This window comes from Vipera berus (assembly GCF_964194415.1).
Source record: "Vipera berus genome assembly, chromosome: Z".
Classification (NCBI taxonomy): domain Eukaryota; kingdom Metazoa; phylum Chordata; class Lepidosauria; order Squamata; family Viperidae; genus Vipera; species Vipera berus.
Window position 1 is genome coordinate 30,695,186 of NC_138205.1, and position 21,948 is coordinate 30,717,133.

A 21,948-nucleotide genomic window follows, 5' to 3' on the forward strand; every position below is an offset into this window, starting at 1 on the left:
ATGCTGACGTGATAGTTTTGCCCCACTCCCTCAAGAAAGGAAGCTAAATAATGAAACATGAAATTGACAAATTTCATTCTTCTCTTCATGCAAAGAACCTTTTTTCAACCTTTCTTTTATTTCCCTTTATTGGGGAGTGGGGGTGAGGAAAGTGATTTTTGATACTTGTTCTCAACATTTCTGGTTTGATAGAAATAAAGATGAATGTGGATCATTTTCAATCTGCAGTTGAGGCTGGACAGAGAGAAGAGTGGGAATGCAGAGTTGCCTGTTGGTAAGCATTAAGCAAGGACTGAATATTTTATCTTTTACATCTTCATTATCTATAACCATTTACTTCTTGGCCGCAACCATATTCCAGCCACTCTTCATGGTATCGGTCAAACCCACTGGAGCACCTATGGAAAAAGAAAGCATAAGAGCTGACACTAAAACAAAAATGATATGGTGATGCTTGTTAGATGTTTTTACTGGCGATGTTTTTCATAAGAAATCTAGGAAAGAGTAAGATATTCTTTGTCTCCTTCTGTGGCTGTTGCTAAAGTAAGCTAAAGCTTAGCTAAGCTAAAGTGGAGCTGTTTATTATTCAATGTATTGTGGGAATGCAGTATATTATATGCAGAGAATCCCAGTTTAACTTACTAGGTGAACCAAACCGCTAGGTAGCTCTTTCTTCATGCTTCCACTTTGCTGCATAAGGGCTGCCTGAGCAAATGTACACCTGGAAAACAACTGCAAGTGTAATGCAGGAAGAAAACATATAAGAGCACTCTCTTTCTCATGAGGAATTATACCACCACTGCGTAGACTAAGATTTGTAATATTTTCAGTTAGGTAAGCATGAAAGATCCAGACATGAGGGACTTAACTTGAAGAAGTCTACATCAAAGTGCCAGAATCAAGTCTTTATTATTTCTCTCATTCTCTGTCCAAATTCTTGAGGCCTAAAATTGTAGGTTCCTGAAGAGGCTGTAAGCTTTTTGCCTAAAAGTCCTGCTGGCATGTCTTGTACCAAACTACAGCTGCCCTACCTTCATAATAAAAATGCTGGCATCAGAGTAAAAATTTGAAGTCTCCATCCTCTGCATATTGAGGAAAGCCCTAGGATCATCTGGTCCAATCTATGCGGGAGAGTGAAGTGATTTTCTTAAGTATGGTTTTATCATCAGAATTCCCAGCTGGGTTTAGTACACCAGACACATGGATACCAAATAAACAGACAGAAAGCTTGCTTTAAGGAACTAGGGATTCCATTCCAGTGCAGCTAGGTTCAAAGCATGTAAATATTCCCTTAGCTACTTTGGAGTCTTGGGTCTGTACTGATAACAGCGTGTCTTGATTCCCTTGAAGAACCCTAATCCCACCACAACCAATGGGGTCGTGATTCCCAATGGAGCCAAACCCAGCCTATTTCTCATGCATATTCATTAGACTAAGTGTGATTTGCTGCACTCTGAGGAACTGGGGAGGCAGAAGATGTAGCAGAAAACCAGTCTCTCCCAACACACTCAAAAGTCATGAGCCACATGTTCAGATGTGGATTGTTCCTGATACAAAGATGCCCAGGAAGAAAAGAACCTCATTTCTGATGCTTGCAGAGCAATCATGATTCAGGCTGTTACCTTGCAGCTCCACAATTTTAGGCAGCCTGTTGAGCATGTTGGGGAGTATCCTGTAGCAGATGTGGATATTGGTAGGATTCAGCATTTCCATCTTCATTTCTGAATGCATCAAAGAAAGTATACTTTTTTTCTGGAATTTTCTTGAATTTTTCTTGGAATAATTCAAGTTCAAGTTAACGCTTGCATATGTATCATATGGGCATAAATCAAATGTATGGATCTCTCGTTTTAGTTAGTCATAGAGCACATTAATTCCTCATTTTTCAGAGTGCATTACAAAAGTGTATCTAGTTTATCAGGTATACACTACTTGGGACCATATGAACAGGGCACCCTATTAAGCTAGCTAAAATGTTGCTGGAAAGTACTGTACTGTATAGAAAGATACTGCATTTACTACCAGAAAAAATGACTACAGGTTTGATTTGTTGCACAAATGCATTAGTGTTTTTCAGGGCTTTTTTTGTCATAGAACTCCCAGAACGGACTTCCGGCACCTTTTTGGATGGAACCTTGTAGGGTAGGCAAGGCGGGTTGTATGACATGTGTGAGTTCCGGCACCTTTTTTTTTTACAAAAAGCACTGTTTTTATTATATTTATATTATATTTATTATCATCTCTCCGGAAATTTGATTGGCCCCTACTCTGACATTCTTTCGGAAGGCGCTGAAGACTTGGTTCTGCCAGTGGGCCTGCGGATGGAGCCCATTAAATGGCTAGTATGAGTGTGTGTTGTCGCCCGGGGGGGTCGGGCTTATTATTTTATTATCTTTATTTTTATTTTGTTTATATTGTGTTTTTATTTCCTGTAAATTGCTTCGAGTTGCCGTGAGCGAGTAGGTGACAATATAAATTTTTCCAAATAAAAAATAAAATAAAACTGGAGAACAGATATTGAGGTCCTCACTCCACAGAAAGAAAGAGACTCTCAAAATGCAGCTTTTCTTCCAAAGCACATCTAGTACAATTCTGCTTTATGGACCATAAAGAAAGAATAGGAGCCTTGAAGTCAATCATTTCACTGTACAAGTATTTCTCTCCAACTTTACGACATCTCTGTGTCTGTTGATTCACATGACACATTCACCAGCCTGTAATTTTGCTGCTATTTTCCCTCAGTGTACCATAGGCCTTCCCAAAAACCCCTGCCTCCCCTGGCTTTTTCTGCTGCTGTAGAGTTTGGGGGAGGTCTAGCATTCTGCCAAGCAAAATATATTTCAAATATATGTTAGCTTCTAGATATGAATGATTTCCTCCATGAATAGATGCGAGGACAAGTCATGTCTATGAGTGATTGGAGCTGAAAAAGCAGCATAATGAAGAGGACTAAAGAAAGCAAGTTGTACGTATAGGCAAGCTGAGGCAAAAATTTAATTGCTTAGCTCTTCAGTGGAGAAGGGAGGGATTTCTGGACAAGAAATGATTGTAATGTTTTGAAAGTCTTCTCAAATGTGAAGGAATGGGCAGCACCATTCCTTGCAGTTTGTTCTTTACAACATTTCCTACTTCTATCTTAGCTGCAAGATTTTGTTTTGCTGTGGGCATTGTGCACATTTTAAACAGCATATAAATAGCAACTGAGTTTCAGAAAAATTGCATCACCACAGTGGCTCACACATGAAAGAGGCTCAAGGGTCAGTCCTGCCTAGATAGTAGACTGAATGAAAACCTAAGGATTTATTCTCCATTTATCTTGTATTTCTAATTTAATAACAAGTGATAAGTTTTAAATAACTGAGGGCACCTGAGAGGGGAGGGAAACACACAAAATGAGTGATTATGCAAAAAAGATAAGAGTGATGTCAACACATTAGGCCTTGGAGAGGATATTCTTGGAAATATGTTAGCCATAGAGTATTTTACAGGTATTTTTTCCCCCTAAAAGGCTGGGAAAAGAAATTCTATAATGCAACTGGAACAGATACAAAAAAGGCAGATGAAACCATGGCTCACCAATTCAGGTATTCCATTCTTGAGCTAAAATTCAATATTTTATTAACTTTATATGTAATGGCTACATATCAGCATAAATAAATTTCAAGATGTTCTCTTTCTTCTTTGGTCCTCTATTTTTGTAAATTATCAGCATAGACTTCTATATACCTTGAAACGATTTTTTATACTTTGGAGGAAGAGGACTCATACCATCAAAAAACTTGAGTGGTATGTGGAGACTTCAGACTATTAAGTCTAGATATTAAAAGTTACCCATTTACATGTGACTGGGGTAGACTACAGAAATTCTACAAGTTAAATTTCAAGACAAGAGCCAGACAATATTAACTTTTCTGAGAAGTGAATGTAGATTCCCCCTTGGGTTTAGAAGACTTACCTCTGTAGAACATGGCACCAACTACAGTTGAAATTTAGGCCAGATGTCATACAGGTCTCACAGTTGTGAAGCTGGAGACAGGCTACAAGTAAAGATGTAATGAATAAAGAGTGTTCCAATCTTTTCTTTCTAAAGCTGGTTTGAAAGGTATTCTTTCTGTTCTTGTTCCCCCTCAACTTGAGTAAGGCAGACTGAGACTACAGAACTCTGTTACTTCATGTCCTCAAGATGAAACTAGCTCAGGGTCATTATATTCCAGCTCAGTATGCTCTCATCATAGTAATCATTTAAAATAATAGGTCAGGTTATTTTTCTTTTCTTTGTCGCATCAGTTGCTTTTGAAGCAGAAAATCACACAGTGGACTATATTCTGACCCTGTCAGTTGATAATATGCTGTTGCTGAAAATTCCTTAGGAATGTGTGAGGAGTTTGGAAATATACAAGTTATTCTGTAATGTTTTTTCTCTCCATAAATGGCTCGCCTCCTGCTAGTGCTTGTCCTGGCATGAACCCCAGAATTCCAGAGAAATTGGGAAGGCTGCATTGTTTTCTATCTTAAAAGTAAATCTTTTTGTTTTAAATTAAGTCCTTCTTTTTATATTCTTGACACAGTGTAAAAGAATTTGCAAGAACCTGGAATCACTTGAAGTTGAATTCATAATAAATATGACGTTCTTTTCCTGTCCTGGTCTAACTACACCTGAAGTCCTTCTGACAGTGATGGCTTCATTACTAAATGTAAAACTTGAGTAGGCTAAATAATCCTTTACAGAGTCCAACTATTTCTCTTTTAATACTGATGAAGGAATCGTTGTACTATTAGCAGTCAGGGTAATCTCCAACAAAGATTTGATAGCCACTAACTGATTTCACATCCAAAAAAACCTTGATATAGGCATCAAGGAATGCTCTAATCTGAGATCTAAACTACTCTTAAAAGGTAAAGGTTCCCCCGCACATGCGTGCTAGTCGTTTCCGACTCTAGGGGCCGGTGCTCATCTCCGTTTCAAAGCTGAGGATGTCTCCGTGGTCATGTGGCCGGCATGACTAGATGCCAAAGGCGCACAGAACGCTGTTACCTTCCCACCGTAGTGGTCCCTATTTTTCTACTTGCATTTTTACATGCTTTCGAACTGCTAGGTTGACAGAAGCTGGGACGAGTAACAGGCGCTCACTCTGTTACACGGCACTCAGGATTCGACCCACCAAACTGCCGACCTTCTGATCGACAAGCTCAGCGTCCTAACCCACTGAGCCACCGCTACTCTTATGCATCCTCAAATTGTTCTAGGCATCTAGGGCTTCCATATATGTTGAAAAGTCACTTTTCTTAACTTTAATTAAGTTAAGGAATTCTGGGAACTGAAGTCCACACATCTTAAAGTTGCCAAACACTTGGTTTATAGGACTTCAAGATAATTAGATTATTGTATAACTTTGATAAATAAATAAGTGTTTCCATTGGAAACATTCGGCTTTCTATTTTTGTTATTTCCTTCTCCTTTCTCCTATTTTCCCCTGCTGGAAAGGTGTTGCCATCCCTTTGACAATGGCTTGCCTTCTAAAAGTTGTCTTGCCTTCTTACAAAAAATATGGGGAAACAGAAAGCAAAGATGGAGACAAAGTGCCTGTTTTTTCTAGCTTTGGGTGCCCTCCATTGGCTGACATGGGACTGCTGGATTCAGCCCTGCACAGTTAGGGCAGTGATGACGAACCTTTTAGGGACCAAGTGCCCAAACTGCAACCCAAAACCCACTTATGTATCGTCGGGTGGCGGGTGGGCGTGGCCAATTGGGTAGGTGTGGCCAAATGGGTGGGCATGGCCCATTAGTTGGGTGTGGCTGTGGTGGTAACGGCAGACTGGGTGGGATTAAAAAGTTCAATCAATCAATTCCAACTTTGTAAGATCTTTTTTTTTCCAGCGAGAAGTTGAAATTGATTGATTAACCTTTTTTTTTTTGCATGTGGCAGCGGAAGCCTAAAGCGAAAAGGTTTTATAAAACCCAGCTGAAGCGCTAGGACTGGGGCGATGGCTTGTGTGCCCATGGAGAGGGCGCTGCGTGCCACCTGTGGCACGCGTGCCATAGGTTCGCCACCACGGGGTTAGGGTTAAGGAGTGAAGCTACCAGTGATATGGAAGAAGCCTAATGTTTAACTGATAATGGCCACTTAACCTAGCCTGATGATATATTTTGAACCCCAAATATGTAAGTGAATTAGTTCAGTAAAAATATTTGATGTGAATCTGTTTAGGATTCAAAATGCTACTTTTTATTTTGTAATAATAATATTAAAAGAAAATTGCAGTCAAGAGCCTGCATTTGGCAGCAATTTTAATAATCCTCCCTTTTTTATAGAGAAATACTTTAATGATGATTTCACGTTGCTTGTTGACCATCCATTTCTTTTCACTTATGCTTGGATCCTGGATTTTATTTTTGTCTGTTATAATGTCTGCCAATCTGCTCTACCTTTTTCACCAAAGAAGAGAAAGTGTATGATGTATTGGAGAGGCTCTTTCTCAGCTCCAAGTGCTCTCAGCTCAGGCTCTGAGACAAGTGCCCAGAAGAGCACCCAATCAAAGGAGCAGGAAAAACCCCAGACAAGGGGAAGAGAGCTTGCAACATTGAAATGCAAAGGAAATAATGCACATATTGCTAGCCAGAGACCTATCATTTGATCCAGAGTCCAAAAATTACTTTTCTCTATAGCTCTTAAACAAAAACAACCCTCCACCAATCAAAGTCTGCCTGATTCAGCAAACAAAGGAGGCGAGAAATTGCTTCCTCGGTTCTTTTTTTAACCAGAGGCAAAAAGATACCAGTTACTGTTCAGTTTGCGTTCCAGTTTTAAATTTTTCTCTTTGAACCTTGCTGAAAGCTGACATATGGCATCTTTTCAGATAGCAAATCATTCAGTGATACTGTCAGCAAGTGGGAAGAGTTAGGGCTATTGTTCATGGAAAATTTTATTTACCTGAAAAGTCCGCAGGCTCAGCTTCCATGAAAATAACATCATTATGTTTACATTTGTCAAGGATTACAAACAAACATAAGCATATATTAGATAAATGTTTGAGGGGAAATTTGAGTTCTAGCCTGGTATGTAAGAAATATGCAAGTAATGTTGTAAGACATAACATGCACCCAGCAAGATTTTTTTTGGTGTAAAATCCAGAGCTGTCATGGCCAAAATATTTGTCCTTGTAAAAAATTGTTTAATCTGTTTGTTATTTCACCTAATGTGTTAATAACTATAGGGAAACATTGTGAGATCTTCTCCACAATGTTCTTCTTACATTTTTAATTTTTTTCTTCCTTCCTTCCTTCCTTCCTTCCTTCCTTCCTTCCTTCCTTCCTCCCTCCCTCCCTCCCTCCCTCCCTCCCATACACCCACCCCAAGCTTGTAGATGATTACTTCCTGCCTTTGCAATGAACAATGCCTAGAGAAAGCAAGGCAATGCAATTTGCGGTGAGAACTTACTGGGTAGGGGCAAAAATTCCACAGCTGATGCACTAGTGATCTTGCTGGTATCCAATTCCACTCTGTGGTATTCATATATGGTCCGATGCTGAGATTCTAAAATAGTTAGGGTAGAATATTAAATTAGGTCAGGACTCCACACTGTCTCTTACAGGATGTGGCCATATCACACATTTCCACCAACGTTTGCATAATTAAAAATTAAGATGAAACTAACAGAAGAGAATATATGTAGCTGATATTAAACAGACAAATGACCGAGCTCAGAGAACACCAAGGACTCTATAAGATGTAACGAGCTACCTGCTAGTTCTAAAGACTAAAGGAGCCACATTCACACAATAATCAGTGCTTGGATATAGGACACGAATTTTGGTACCTTCCAATTTTTTTAGACTGCAGTATCTATAACCCTTTAGCCCCCACTCTACAAGTAGTCCTCGACTTACAACAGTTTGTTTAGTGACCATTTGAGTTGCAATGGCACTGGAAAGTGTGACTAATGACCATTTTTCATACTTATGACCATTGCAGTATCCCCATGGTCATGGAATCAAAATTCATGTGCTTGGCAACTGACTCATATTTATGACCGCTGCAGTGTCTGGGGTCATGTGATCACCTTTTGTGACCTTTTGACAAGCGAAGACAGTGGGGAAGCCAGTTTCACTTCACAACCATGTTATCAACTTAACAACTACAGTAATTCACTTAACAACTGTGGCAAGAAAGGTCATAAAATGTGGCAAAACTCACTTAACAACTGTCTCAGTTATCAACATAAATTTAGGGCTCAATCGTGGTCATAAGTCAAGGACTATCTCTACAGCATTTGGTGGAATTAAAAAATATCTAGAGAGCTTTACGTTTCCTAAAACCCAAGCTATCTCACAGATTTGCTTCTGAAGTCAGACTCAATATTTGTTGGTCATTAATGGTAACAGTAGCAGAATTATTTCATTGTGGAATTATCTTGTTTGGAAAGTTTCTCTGTCTTTATTTGTAGCTCTGTACTTGGATTTGATTATAAACAAAAATTGCTGAGAATTGTCCATTGTGTGCTTCCCAATTGTCCCTGCCAACTGAGGCAGCTAAACCAACTAGAAATCAACAAGGAAGCAAGCAACTTTCCCTATCATCCATCCCCAGAATTTAACATGTCAATGTCTAAACAAATTAGGAATACAGAAACAATTGTTGTTCATGAACAGCAAGCTAAAATTTTCAGCAATTCTGGTTGATTCTTAGGTTTGGTAGCCGCTATTTATATTCCTTTTAAATGGGCTGTTCTTCAAATTAGCTTTTAACCAAAACTGTTAATTGAGTGGCCTTGCAGCTGATGGAAGTCATTTCGTTGTAATCAAAGATTTTGTTTTTCTTTTTTATCATGTTGTAGCTTGGAAATTAATATGCTCTGCCTTAAGCAGGCTTTCTGCCCAGAATGGGATCTAAGTGGTTGAATGGGCTTTACAAGGTAGAAATTGCAGTAGTGAGTAACAGTGGTTCAGTAATGAAATGAACTAATAAGGGTGGATGACTCTGAGATACTTCAAGCAGAGGAAGGAAGTCTTTCCTGGATGGAGGAAGTGATTTCCTTCTTCAATCTAATCTTCTCCAGATACATTGAACTCATATGTTTGAATGGTATCAGTACGGAGAAGGTTGGGTTTCAACTCTAAGGCCTATTAAATTAATGCAACATAAGCCATAAACATGGTTTACAAATTATAGTGGCTAGGCTTGCATAACATTCTAAACCAAAGGGAAGCAAATCATATATAAAATATTAAACTCTAAATCATGATTAACAAATTATGATGGCTAGGTTTACATTATATGCTAAGATGAACAAACAAACCATGTTATGGTGTAATGTGATGGTCTGGTTCACTTGACATGCTCAATTCATTTTGGTTTGCAAATCATGGAATTATTGTTTGTGTTGTATGAACATAGTCCATGATTAATTAGCATATCATATAAAACCAATGGATGCTTTATCAGTATTTTTCTATGAAAGCAAACATATTGAAAAAGAAAGTAATCCTATCAGGTAGAAACTACAGCGGTATTGTTTTTTGTTAGGAGGGCATTTTAATCAAGGAAATGGTTAAGTATGTGATTTCTCTATCTGCTATCTCATTCTGCTTTGTAGGTCAGACAACAGTCCCAAATGTTCATATTTTTAACAAGAATTTTGCATCTTAGAAGATAAGAGCCGGTTTAGTCAGAAACAAATTAGTGTATGTACAATACTTCTGTTTTCTGTCATCCTGTTTCTTTCCCCCTCCACTCATTGTCTGCAGACTCACCAGGGGAAGAGTTAAGGATCATAAAAGCATCTGAAAGGCCAGCTTTGACAGGATGTTGTGTAGAACTAATTTCAAGCACTGACATAGGGATCTGGAGTCAGAAAAGAGAAGGCATAGAAATGTCAATTACTAGTATCAAGGAAATTCCAGAAAGCCAGTCCATTTCTGCCAATCCTTGAAGTCTCATTATTCTTGATGGCCAGGACCTTGATGAACATTTGAGAAACTCATCTTTTCTACACTAGACTGCGTACACTCACCTCCTTATAACCAAAGACAATTCTGCCACTGTTGTACAAAGCTGCCTGGAAGACGAAGCAGCCTTTGTCTTCTTTCCCTTCTAGATAAACTTGATCCCACTGGACAACAAACATGGTTCCTTTGGAAGAAGAAGAGTAAAAGAAATGAAGTACAGAATGGGAACTAAGAACTCGAACTTAAAATCCAGGAAGGAATAGATCTGACCAATCTATATAGTGGAAGAGCCTTTCCAAAACCCATTCCTTGTCCTTCTACTTGAGCAGGAATAGAAAGTACCAGAGGATTTTTACTAAAAAAAGGAAATAGCTTTCCTACTTGTTGAAATATGCTTCCAAGCATGTACAAAATGTTTTTAATAATGAGAAACCAACAGGCCATCAAGGAAATTGAAAAATTCCCACTGAAAAAATCCTCATAGATTTGAACAATCTGTTTCTTCAGGCCCTCTTAATCAACAAAATATAAAGTAGGTGGGGGAAAAAACGAACTGAAAATACTTTATGAAAACACTAGTACAGACTATGTGGTAACCCTGGTAACAATCATCCCAGGCACTCAACCGTGTGACAGGCACATAAACTCAGATTCCAGGCACTAGCACAGATAACCGACCCTCACTTATTGCCCCACCACCACGCACCTCCTATTCCTAATTCTATACTTTTGCCTCTTTCTAAAAAAAACCTCAGTATAAATCAAACGTACCTGGTACAACTGCACAGATGATCATAAAAAGGCATTTATGAGTTAGTCATCATCAGCCAAGAACAAAACAGCTAATTAACCTGATTCCAACCATCCTCCATTATCACTCCCCAATTAATAAATCCTAAGCATGAAAAATAAAGTAAAAACATGTACGGGAGAGATTTCTGCCAGCCTTCATATATAGGTGGAAGAGGGAAAGAGGAAGGGGTGTGTGTGTGTGTGGGGGGGGGGGAAGCTGAGACTTTCCGGAGTTTGAATTTCATTTTGCAAAATAAATGTCCAGTCCAGCATAAGTAGCAAGCTTGCATGGATCTGGGCTAGAAATGGTGATCTAGTCCTGGGAAGGTTACAGAGGAGGGAAATATCATAAGAGCTCACCATTGTCAAAGTATTTGACAGTGGAGTTGCGTGAATAGCCAGGATTGAAGTTTGCCATTAGAGGGGCAATATACTGTGTAGCTGTCAGCATTCGATGAATGACATCGCCCATGAAAATGAAACCTGCCAAAAGAACAATTGGGAGGAGCACGTCATATTCAAAGTCAAATAACCTCATCAAAGCTTTTTGTAAATGTTGGGTACAATCCATAGTTCCAAAGCTTTCTCTTTCCTACAAATCCCAGAGCCAGTACACTTCAATGCATAATAGAAGGTAGACAGTGGTTTAATCATTGGTCATTGGTCTCCATTTCTCATCCTAACCTCACAAGGATGTTGTGGAAAAAGGAAAACAATATGATATATACTAGCAATCTCCAGGCTGATGCCTTTTAAACATATTGGACTGCAGCTCCCACAATCCTCATCTTCCATCTGTATTGTTGTGGGGAATGGGTGCAATTTTCTGTTCTCAGTCCAGTGGGTTGGGTTATGGTTCTGCAATCTACCAAAGCCTGATCCAGATATTTGGGTATGTAAGAGTGAAAATACTTACCGGTAATCTGTTTTAACTGCCTCATAGTGGAAATGGTAAGAATTATCGAAAGCTAATGGTTGACTGTCCTTTTAATTCACCAAAAAATCAATTGATCTTCACATCACTCTGTCTAAAGGTAGGGTTGGATTACTAGTTCTCGCAAGAAGAAAGTCATCCTAATCTTTGGAGCTTGGCTGTGAACACAACTGTGCTAATTTGATCATTGTGGTGATTCCACACAAAATGAAAAAAATAATAATTCAGAAATAGATTGCAGATGTCCCCAGAAGCAAGTTAGCTGAATGATGGAAATCAGAAATGGTGTCAGATCAGAAGAAAGCAGGCAGGTCAAGAATAAATTCTCTAAATAATTTATGTTGGTTTTAAAGTAATTGCAAGTGAGAGGCAAAGGTGACTTAGCTGGGGCCCTCCCCCATCTATGGGAAATGCTGTATTCAGAGTCTCTTCTTCATACAAGTCCAAACTATTTTACTGTGTGAAGTAAAGTATAAAATAGTATCCCTCTCTCATTCTCCATTCAGAATCTGATAAAAAGTTATTTTTACTTCAAGGCATGTTTTTATAGCACCAATAATATGCTTAGGCTGTGCAAGGGAAGGTGTGAAACACTGAGAATTCTGCTTTTCAGTGCCATCAGTAGGCCTCCAATACAAATTTCAGTGGGTACAAATATGACAAAATGTGCATTTCAGTATCACAGTACTAACTTTTGCATCTGGGTCTCAATGTCAGATTCAAATCTCATATGTACATCATGACACTGTTGCCATTTCCCCCACCCCCTTTATTCCACTCATGGAAGCCTATTTCTGTGTTTAAGCATCTAGAACTTGTAGGCAATTTTTTTACTCTATCCCTTCTGGGTATCATTGAAGGGCAGGATTCTGGCGTGATATTACTTGGTCAGTGAACTTTTATACTGTACCTCCATTCTTGTCTGCAACAAAATTCTTAACTAGTGGAGCCATATCTGTGGGATTTCTGTCAGATTTATCAGATGAGCTGAACTAAGCTGAGAAGTGTCCTGAAATCTGTGATTTATTTCCAGGTTCTGGTTGGGAGAGCCTGACAGCTTTTTGTCTACTACTCCTATCATTGCAGGAAGAGAACCACTGCTTAAGCACCCAGAAGGAACACAGTGGCTGTTGACCATATTATTCCAGTATTAGAACCAAATGGCAGCTCAGATGAACAGATTAGCCAAAGATTTGCACCAATGTGCTCAACAAGTGGGACAAAATCAACTATGGATCCCTTGCTATATCCATTGTTGCCTCCTAAATTCCTCCCTTACCCAAACACGTAATTTCCAAGATTGTATTGCTACTGTGCAAGACCAGTCTGTTTGAATGCTCTGGCATTTGGGGCAAATTATGACCTATAAGCACAAATCACATCACAAGGTTGTCTTGAGGATGAAATGGTGGGTGGTAAAGGGCAGAGAATGATGTACATCACCTTGGTCTCTTAGAAGAAGATGACATTTATAATGGTGAGGAAGAACGGTAAGCTAAGGCAAACATGAAAATAAAAGAATGATCACTTCACAAAATCACATTGATGTCCCTTCTCCTTTTTCTCTCTATTTTAGGAAAGAGGGAACTAGCACCTGGGCCTGTTGCTCAGCAACAATATAGTGGTTGGAGCAAGCGTGAACCGGCACTTTCCAGTCGTCCGCCTCCACTAAGTGACTGCAGTTAAAAGCCCACAGGCTCAGTCAGGTCAAGTAGCTGTAATCATTTGAGAACCACAGTCTAAACCATGTTTTCAAAATGCGCCAAAATGCATGCTGCAGCTAACTCTCCATGTCTTGTAAGCTTTTTGCAAAAACAATAACTCTTATGACCAGTGTAGTAACCAAAGGTGCTCACCTCCTGTTGCTATGGTGACCTGTCGCAAGTAATGGCCATAGAAAGGGAAATCAAAAGACAGGATGACTCTCTGGGGAAGAATAATGAGGAAAACAACATTAGAACCAAGAGTTGTCTTGGGTGAATTATTCCCATATTTCCTAATGCTTTAAGATGAACAGACAGTGTCAGTTAGGCTTATACTCACAGACACACACGCACACACACACACACACACACACACACACACAGACAGACATTGAGAGAGGGGGGGGAAAGAGAGAGGAATCAATTAAAACCTGGTGACAGTGTACAAAAGATCATATAGCAACACTTAGCTGGCTTTGGTTAATCTTGAAAAACATAAGTAGAATGAATGAAAGTGTTATATACTGGGTTCGATGATTGACGAGACGAGGCGAGTGAGTTCAGCAAGAATCATTCTTTATTTGTTGCAGGAACTGAACTGAGAAACAGGGCTCTGAATGCAGCAATTTATACCCTGGCCTCTAGATGGCGGCCAATAGGTTTAAAGCAACCTATTGCCGCCCAAGAAGCAGCCAATGGCGGCACTGGAGACGGGTTGTCTGAGAAGCTGGGAGCCGTTAGCCAGCTTCCCTGCTTAAGCAACCTTCCAGCAATTAACCCCACCTGATATTCTTAAGTAGGACAAAGCCCAATGCATTACACCCCTCCCCCCTAGAATGTACACACATTATAACAACAAAGGAATGATTACATCAATTACAAGTTTTACAGAGATACAGAAGTAGTATGCAACGTACACATTTTTTCGTACTTGCTAATACAGAGGCTCTCCTGGCTAGCAGCAATTCAATGACGCATACAACATTATAGCTCAGTTATTTTGGAACAAAATCTTGTAAATACACAGGAGGCTTGCGAACCCTCGTGGAACGCCTGGGAGAGCCAGGCACTCTCCAGTCTACCAGCTTGCCCGCCAGGTTGGGTAGACCAGGGTCCATAAGTTCAAGTGAGTCTGGCTGACTCGGAATTCTCTGGCTGGCCATTCCCAGTCGGCCCACCCCAGAGTTTAATCCTTCCGCAGAGCTAGCACAGCGGCTGTAGTGTTCTGGTTGACTATCTCCATCAGGGGCCCCATGTTGCACTCCTGGGCTTTGCTCCCCTACGACCACCTCCCCATTGCTCTGACTGCTTGGGACCTCAGAGCATATGGATTGATAGGCCTGGCTGCCAGTTTGCGGTCCATGGATGGGACCTGGAACTAAGTCCTCGATTTGTGGGCGTTCTGGAAAACGCTTTCTAAGCTGATCGATATGGTGACAAACGACTTGCCCACCCTCTAGGCCCACTTCTCATGAGAGAGGGCCCGATGTTTTGGTGATTTTCCTTGGCACCCACAAGTTCCCATGCCCATAGTTCCGGGCCCACACCCCGTCGCCCACTTGCAACCCCCTTGGGGGTCTTGGGCAAGAGGCCTCTGCTGCCACCTGGTCTGGGTGCAACCTGTCCAGTTTCGTGATTAGTCACCTCCCCCAGCACAGCTCTGCTGGGCTTTTGCCCATTGCCATGCACGGTGTGGAATGTTGGCAGAGCAAAAAGTCGGCCAATCTGTGGTGCCAGTCCCCAGTCACTATGCACTTCAGTGATTTTTTCGTGGTGCGCACCATTCATTCGGCTTGCCGATGTTGCATGCCTAATGAGGTTTGCCCTCAGGAAAGCCTGAAATTCTGCCACAGTGAATTGGGCCCCATTATCAGACACTACGACATCCGGTAGCCCATGCATTGCAGAGTTTCCTGAGCACCTGGATGGTCCTAGCAGTAGTCATATTTGCGATTGGTATAACCTCCAGCCATTTAGAGTGGCTGTCGATCAGTATAAGAAAGAGCTGTCCCTGAAAGGGCCCAGAAAAGTCTATATGAATCCTCGACCAGTGTGTGTGTGTCTCCTCCCACCTATGGGCAGGAGCGTGCGACATTTCAGGCCTTGACTGCTGACATGTGTAACACCTGTGTACTTGAGCTTCAATGGCTTTATCTAATCCTGGCCACCATAAATAGCTTCGTGCCAAAGCTTTCATACGAACAATACCCGGATGACCTTCATGAAGCGATTGCAATACCCTGTCCCTTAATGAGGTGGGAACAATGACCCTGTTCCCCCATAGAATACAACCCTTATGAGCTGAGAGCTCGTGTCTCCTTGTGAAGTAGCTCTGGAACTCCGGGCCAGGGCTTTTTTCTAGCCACCCCATGTGGACCCAAGATAGCACTCTGCTTAGAGTTTTGTCTGCTGCCGTTTCTGCGGCTATGTCCCCCGTGTGGAGGGGAAACTCCGGCATGTCCTGAATGGACAAAACGTGGGCCGCTGGGGCCAGATCTGGCTCACGTTCAGGCAGTGGAAGCCTGCTTAGGCCATCTGCATGGCCCATATCCTTGTTGGGTTTGTGAATTAGCTTAAAGTTGTAAGCCGATAAAAAAATGGACCATCTTAACATTCTAGGGGATAAGATGTGGGGTGTCTGTCTGTAGTGAATAACCCCAATAGCAGTTTATGGTCTGTGAAGACCGTGAAGTCCCTGCCGTATAAGTAGTCATGGAATTTTTTTACTCCAGCTACTATGGCCAATGCCTCCTTATCAATTTGTGCATAATTACGCTCAGCGGAGGACAGTGTCCTGGAATAAAAAGCAATTGGGACTTGAGTCCCATCGTTCTCCAAGTGACTTAGGACAGCTCCCACCCCGTATGGGGATGCGTCACATGCAAGGCATACCAGCATCAATTCCTTAAAGTGAGTCATCGTAGAACTGATGGACAGTAGAGTCTTCAATTCCTGAAAGCTTCTTTCGTGAACACTAGTCCATTTCCACACAGTATTTTTGTCCAAGAGCCGGTGTAACGGCTCTGCCACTGCGGCCTTGTTAGGAAGGAACGCATGGTAAAAATTTAGGAGGCCTAGGAATGCCTGAAGCTCTCCCTTTGTTTTGGGGCTGGGTGCCATCTTTTTTTTTAAATTCCATTTATATCTGAATGGCTTTTACTTTTGACTCAGCAGGGTGGATGCCGGCGGCATAGATACGGAAACCCAACAACTCAGTTGAAGGGACTCCAATACTACACTTATTCTTCTTAAGCTTAAGGCCTGCTTTGCGCAGCCTTTGGAGGACGGCTCTAAGCCTCCTTGCCAGCACCTCAGTGGACTCACTGGCAATGAGCATAGATTGGCATGAGGCAAGACCAGGAGACAGCAGGCACGTTTCTCAGACGTTTATTTAGGGGAAGCACCGGCTTAAAACACCGGCGGGACTCCCTGCTGTTTATACATAACTTGGACAAGAAATAACCAATAACATTGCGGCGTTCTCCCGCCGCGTGGCTGCGGCCAATCAGGTGTGGCAAGCTTTGACAGCCGCAAGCTGTCAAAGCGCCGCGCCTCCGTTCAGCTGGCAACATTTGACAGCTAGGTGCTACTGCACATGCGCAGCCACCGGCAACCTGAGAGCTGTCATTGAGCTGCGCCTGCGCGGCTGCTTTGACAGCTGTCATTGTCAGCCGGTCGCCGCACCTGCGTGTTAGCGAGCAGCAGCCCGTTTGACAGCTGTCAGCGGGCTGCCGCGCTTTTCTCCTCACAGTCTGTGTGGGGAATAATAACTGTTTAATACACAACAAAGCACGTCATCAAAATAGGGGCAAACCCCCGGAATGCCCTTGAGTGTTCACTCCATAATGCCTTGAAAAATGCCAGGGGCTACGCTGACCCCAAATTGCCTGTGTTTTACTTTAAACAGCCCCCTGTGGGTTACAATTGTCTGTGCCATGGCTGTGGCCTCAACAGGAAGCTGTTGGTAGGCCTGAGCCAAATCTAATTTTGCAAAAATTGTACCACCTTGCAAGGATGCTGGGATGTGGCTTACTACTGGTACCAGGTACGCATGCTGTTTGAGTGCACGATTAATTGTGCATTTGTAATCAGCACCCTGTTGGCTTTTAGTGGCATGATGATTGGGGTCTCACATTCATCCCCATCTACTGGCTGCAGTACTCCCTGTTCTACGAGTTTATCTAACTCAGCGTCTATCTTGTGTTTAAGAGCAAATGGCACTTTACGAGGTTTAATCCTGACCACCACTGCAGTAGGATCTAGTTTAAATGTTATTGGTGGGCCCGTGTACGTCCCTAGACCTGAGTCAAACACATCTGCAAATTCCTCGCATACTGTCACTAGATTCACGACTTGCGTCCGGTTGATTCCGGTTACTTGGATGCCTAGTTCATCAAACCAGTTGAGCCCAATCAGGCTCGTTCACTGACTTCTTAATACGACAATGTCCAGGTGCCCAGAAAACCCCTTAAATTTGACGGCCAGTGTGGCCTCTCCCTTGACTGCGACTATGGCATTTTGGAAGTCAGTTAATATAATGTCAGATGGCCTCAGCTTGGCCCATCTCTTGCTGCGATTGCAGACAAAATTAAATGTCTCAAGTGAAATAATGGATATGGCTGAGCCCGTGTCCAGCTCCATCTTGCAAGGGACCCCTTGCAGTTCCACCTGAAGTCTAAACTTTGGTTTAATAGGGCGGTGAGCTCCCGTGCAGCAAATGCTTCTGTGGCTGGAGCAAAACCCTACACTATACTGCCCGGGGGCCCTGATACCTCTCCTAATCGGAATGTCCAACTGGCGATTCAATTGCTGGTCCCTCTGGCAACCTCTGCAGACGGACGCGATGTGGCCAGTCTTCCCACAGGCCCAGCACGTGGCTGTCCAGAACCTACAGTCCATGCGTTGGTGGCGGCCGCCACATCCTGGGCACCTAAGGAAGGGATCTGCTTTGTAAGTTGCCCCTTGTTGCTTGTCGCTGTGACACTGTTGGTTGTTGTGTCTTTGTAGCTTGTCAACTTCTGTGTTGTCTTCTGGGTCTTCCCCGTGTTCGGTGTCCTCTTGGTGGATGGCTTCCTCGTGCTGTGCTGTTTTGGCGGGCCGCATGGCTTGTATGGCCCTGCCGGTGGCTTCGTCCGCCATGATCTCTTTCAACACATCTGGGAACGACAGTCTCTTTGGCGAAGAGTTTTTGCTGTAACTCTCGATTCCAGAGACCGCAGACAAGCCAGTCTCAGAGCCTCTCCTCTATGTTGGAGAACTGGCACAGGTGTGCAGCCTGCCTCAAGGCTGTGATGAATTCAGATGCTGTTTCACCTTGTTGCTGAACTTTCTGTTCAAATGCGTGGCGCCAAGCGATTACCGACAGCTTGGTCTGGAAATGGTCGCCAAGCCGTTTCTCCAAGTCCGCGAATGTTACGGACTCAAATGGCATTGGTGCGAACAAGTTCTCCGCGATACCGAACGTGGCTGGGCCACACACACACAGGAGCATAGCGGCCTTCAGACTGCCCTCGGCGACTTGATTCACGCATAGATAGTTCTCGACCTTGGATAGATACGAAGATCATCTTTCCAGGTGAGCTATATCAAATTCTTCCAGCTTTCTGTCCTTTGCCATTTCTGCTGGTCTTCGCAGCTGGGGCTTGACGTCTTCTTATCCTGCTCCTCCGTATGCCCAGGGACTGGTCCTCTGGGTGCATGGTCGCTAGTGTGGCTGTGCTAGGCCGACCGTAGGGGGGGGGAAATTGTTTTTCCCGCCAGGCGCGTTCGGCCTCTCCCCTAGTGACTCTCAGCTCTGTTGGAGAAGCAGGATCCCACCTTCGTTGCCAGTGTTATATACTGGGTTTGATGCTTGTTTGACGAGACGAGGCGAGTGAGTTCAGCAAGAATCATTCTTTATTTGTTTCAGGAACTGAACTGAGAAACAAGGCTGCGAATGCAGCAATTTATACCCTGGACTCTAGGTGGCGGCCAATAGGTTTAAAGCAACCTATTGCCACCCAAGAAGCAGCCAATGGCAGCGCTGGAGACGGGTTGTCTGAGAAGCTGGGAGCCGTTAGCCAGCTTCCCTGCTTAAGCAACCTTCCAGCAATTAACCCCACATGATATTCTTAAGTAAGACAAAGCCCAATACATTACAGAAGGAGAATATTTTTAGCTCAGGGTTGAAATGAGGGGTCCTTGGTGCTCCCTGAGCTTGCTTGTTTCCTTGCAAATGTTTCATTACCCTAACTAGGTAACATCATCAGTGCTAGTAAGGAGTGCTGTTTGCTGTCAGTTTATATTCTGATGTCTTGCCTGTCTGGGTGGGTGGAGGGTGGTTAACTCCAAGGTCAACTTCAGATGAACAATCAAGTAAACAATACCTCAATCAAGAAACTGCCAAAGAGCCATTAGTAAACAGCCCAACCAAAGATTCCTAAGACCACCTCCAATCACTTAGACAGGCAAAATACCAGAATATAAACAAGACAGCAAACAGCACTCCTTACTAGCACTGATGATGTTACCTAGTTAGGGTACTGAAACGTTTGCAAGAAAACAAGCAAGCTCAGAGAGCACCAAGGACCCCTCATAAGTAGAACTGGACCCACAGAAAATTAATTAGGGAAACCACTCCTAAATAAATAAATAAATCTTGGAAGAGGGCAATGGTCTTTATTTCGTTCAGTATATGGCTGAGCATCTCAAACATATGACTCTGGGTGGCTTACAGAGAACAAAAAAACAAAAGAAAAAAATATCATAAAATCCATGAGTAATGAAGAGGGAAGCTGAGATAAAACCAACTGGATACCATCAACACAACCAAGGTATGATTCAATCATATATACTATAGTTTTTATATTGACTGAACATGAACATGCCCGTAATGATAAGTCTGACTCAAAAGAGGCTTTACCTCAGGGGTATCTGCAATATATATCTGTCTCTCTATCTGATGTTTATATGTCTCATTTTTCTTCCCAGTGTGACAGTAATGTGGGTTGTAGCACAGTATATCTGGGCAAAAATTCAAAAGTGGAATAACTAAAGCATTTGGATAAAAAAGTTAAAATCACAGTGTCAGTTTAAAATTAATTTCAAACCAATTACTCAGTATTAATGTTGTAGTTATAACAAGTTACTTACAATTTTTTTGGCATTTTTGTTTTATTTGCAGTCCTCCTGGAGTTTAGGAAGACTATGATGAAGATTTTTGAGCTCTGAGGCACTTCTTTTTTAAATAATTACCTAATTTTATAAAAAAACAACTGCTTTACGTTGTTGCAAAAGTTAAGATAAGATGATGTTCTGTATTAATTTGCTGGCCACATCTACAGGTTATTGGAAATAATGCTGAAGAATAATAGTTACTAGAAAAACAATAACTACTTTTCCTCATGCTGATCCAGTATTTAAAAGAATAGAGTCTTCTGACACTGAGAAGTTCAACAAATTTATTACAATCTAAAAAAATGTTATGGATTACATCCAAGAAATGTAGATCATAATAAATTTGTGAGTATTTAACAACACAGTATAAGACTGACTGGATTCAAGTATATTATGCTTTATTTAATTCTTGAACAATAGTCAACAATCAGTCAACAGTATAATTGACTGGATTCACATAAAGACATAAATTATGGCTTACAAATCACAATGGTTGGCTAAACCAAAATCAAACCACTTTATAGCTTAAGGCATGTGTAAATCAAATCCTTATGTTACTTTTGCTCCCAGAAACACATTACGACCTCACTGGTTGGATTAAAGATGCGTGGCTATTAACCTCTTAATACTGACTTTTTTTAATCACTGGAAGTTGAAACAATTACCAAGACATTGTAATTACATATAAAATTGATTCTCTGGTCAGGCTCTTCTCTGATTTTCCTTTACTATTTTTTTATTGCTCTTGCTGTCTTGCTTGTCCTTCTATTCTGTACAGCAGAGAAAGAAAATGGGGCTTGCAAAACAAAATGTACCTACAGAGCTCAGGTAGCAAAAGTTAAGAAAATAAGTCAACATAATGCTGGTGGATTGGCAAGATTAAGAGTAAGGATTGCTCACCGAAGCCTGTCTGTGTGTATTGGACAGGATTCCATGGATTTTGACTTGGCTCCTGTTGGCTTCAGCCACCTCGACCCAAAGTTCCTTGGCTCGATTCTCTTGGGGACCATAAATTCGGGATAAATAGTAGCTGTGATTGTCTTCCTGTGCAGAGGTAAAGAGATGGGATTATTTTAAAACAGCTTTCCCTCAGCCAGACTACCTGAACACATTGGATTCCACTTCCACAATCTCTGAACAGTATGACTACAATAAAAGGATAACATGTAGTTAATGTCCTGCTACTTCATATTTTTCCCTAAAAGGATCATCAGTTAAATATTTTATGTATCAAGTAGAAATGATATTTTTCAAGCAAAAAGCCAACTTCCTGTTTTTAAGAAACAACTGATATTATTTTAAAAAACAGATTTCTTTTTATAAAAATAGGCCGTCCCCCAGAGCTTTTATAAACACAATTTTAACAGTTATTTTGTTGCAAAACAATTGCCCGGTACATTTAACCTGAAAATTTTTAT

At 41.7% G+C, this 21,948-nt stretch overlaps 1 protein-coding gene across 1 annotated transcript in view; it reads right to left on the reverse strand.

Annotated features, from left to right (window-relative positions):
• The window catches only part of PLXDC1 (plexin domain containing 1), a 74,691-nt gene that overhangs the window by 11,359 nt on the left and 41,384 nt on the right, over nucleotides 1-21,948 (reverse strand). The window contains exons 3-10 of the mRNA XM_081345704.1: nucleotides 21,431-21,574; nucleotides 13,529-13,598; nucleotides 11,099-11,221; nucleotides 10,012-10,130; nucleotides 9,752-9,842; nucleotides 7,440-7,535; nucleotides 3,956-4,037; nucleotides 338-398 (exon numbers count right to left, since the gene is read on the reverse strand). Coding sequence (XP_081201830.1) covers nucleotides 338-398; nucleotides 3,956-4,037; nucleotides 7,440-7,535; nucleotides 9,752-9,842; nucleotides 10,012-10,130; nucleotides 11,099-11,221; nucleotides 13,529-13,598; nucleotides 21,431-21,574 — 786 coding nt within the window. The remainder of the gene's footprint in view (nucleotides 1-337; nucleotides 399-3,955; nucleotides 4,038-7,439; nucleotides 7,536-9,751; nucleotides 9,843-10,011; nucleotides 10,131-11,098; nucleotides 11,222-13,528; nucleotides 13,599-21,430; nucleotides 21,575-21,948) is intronic.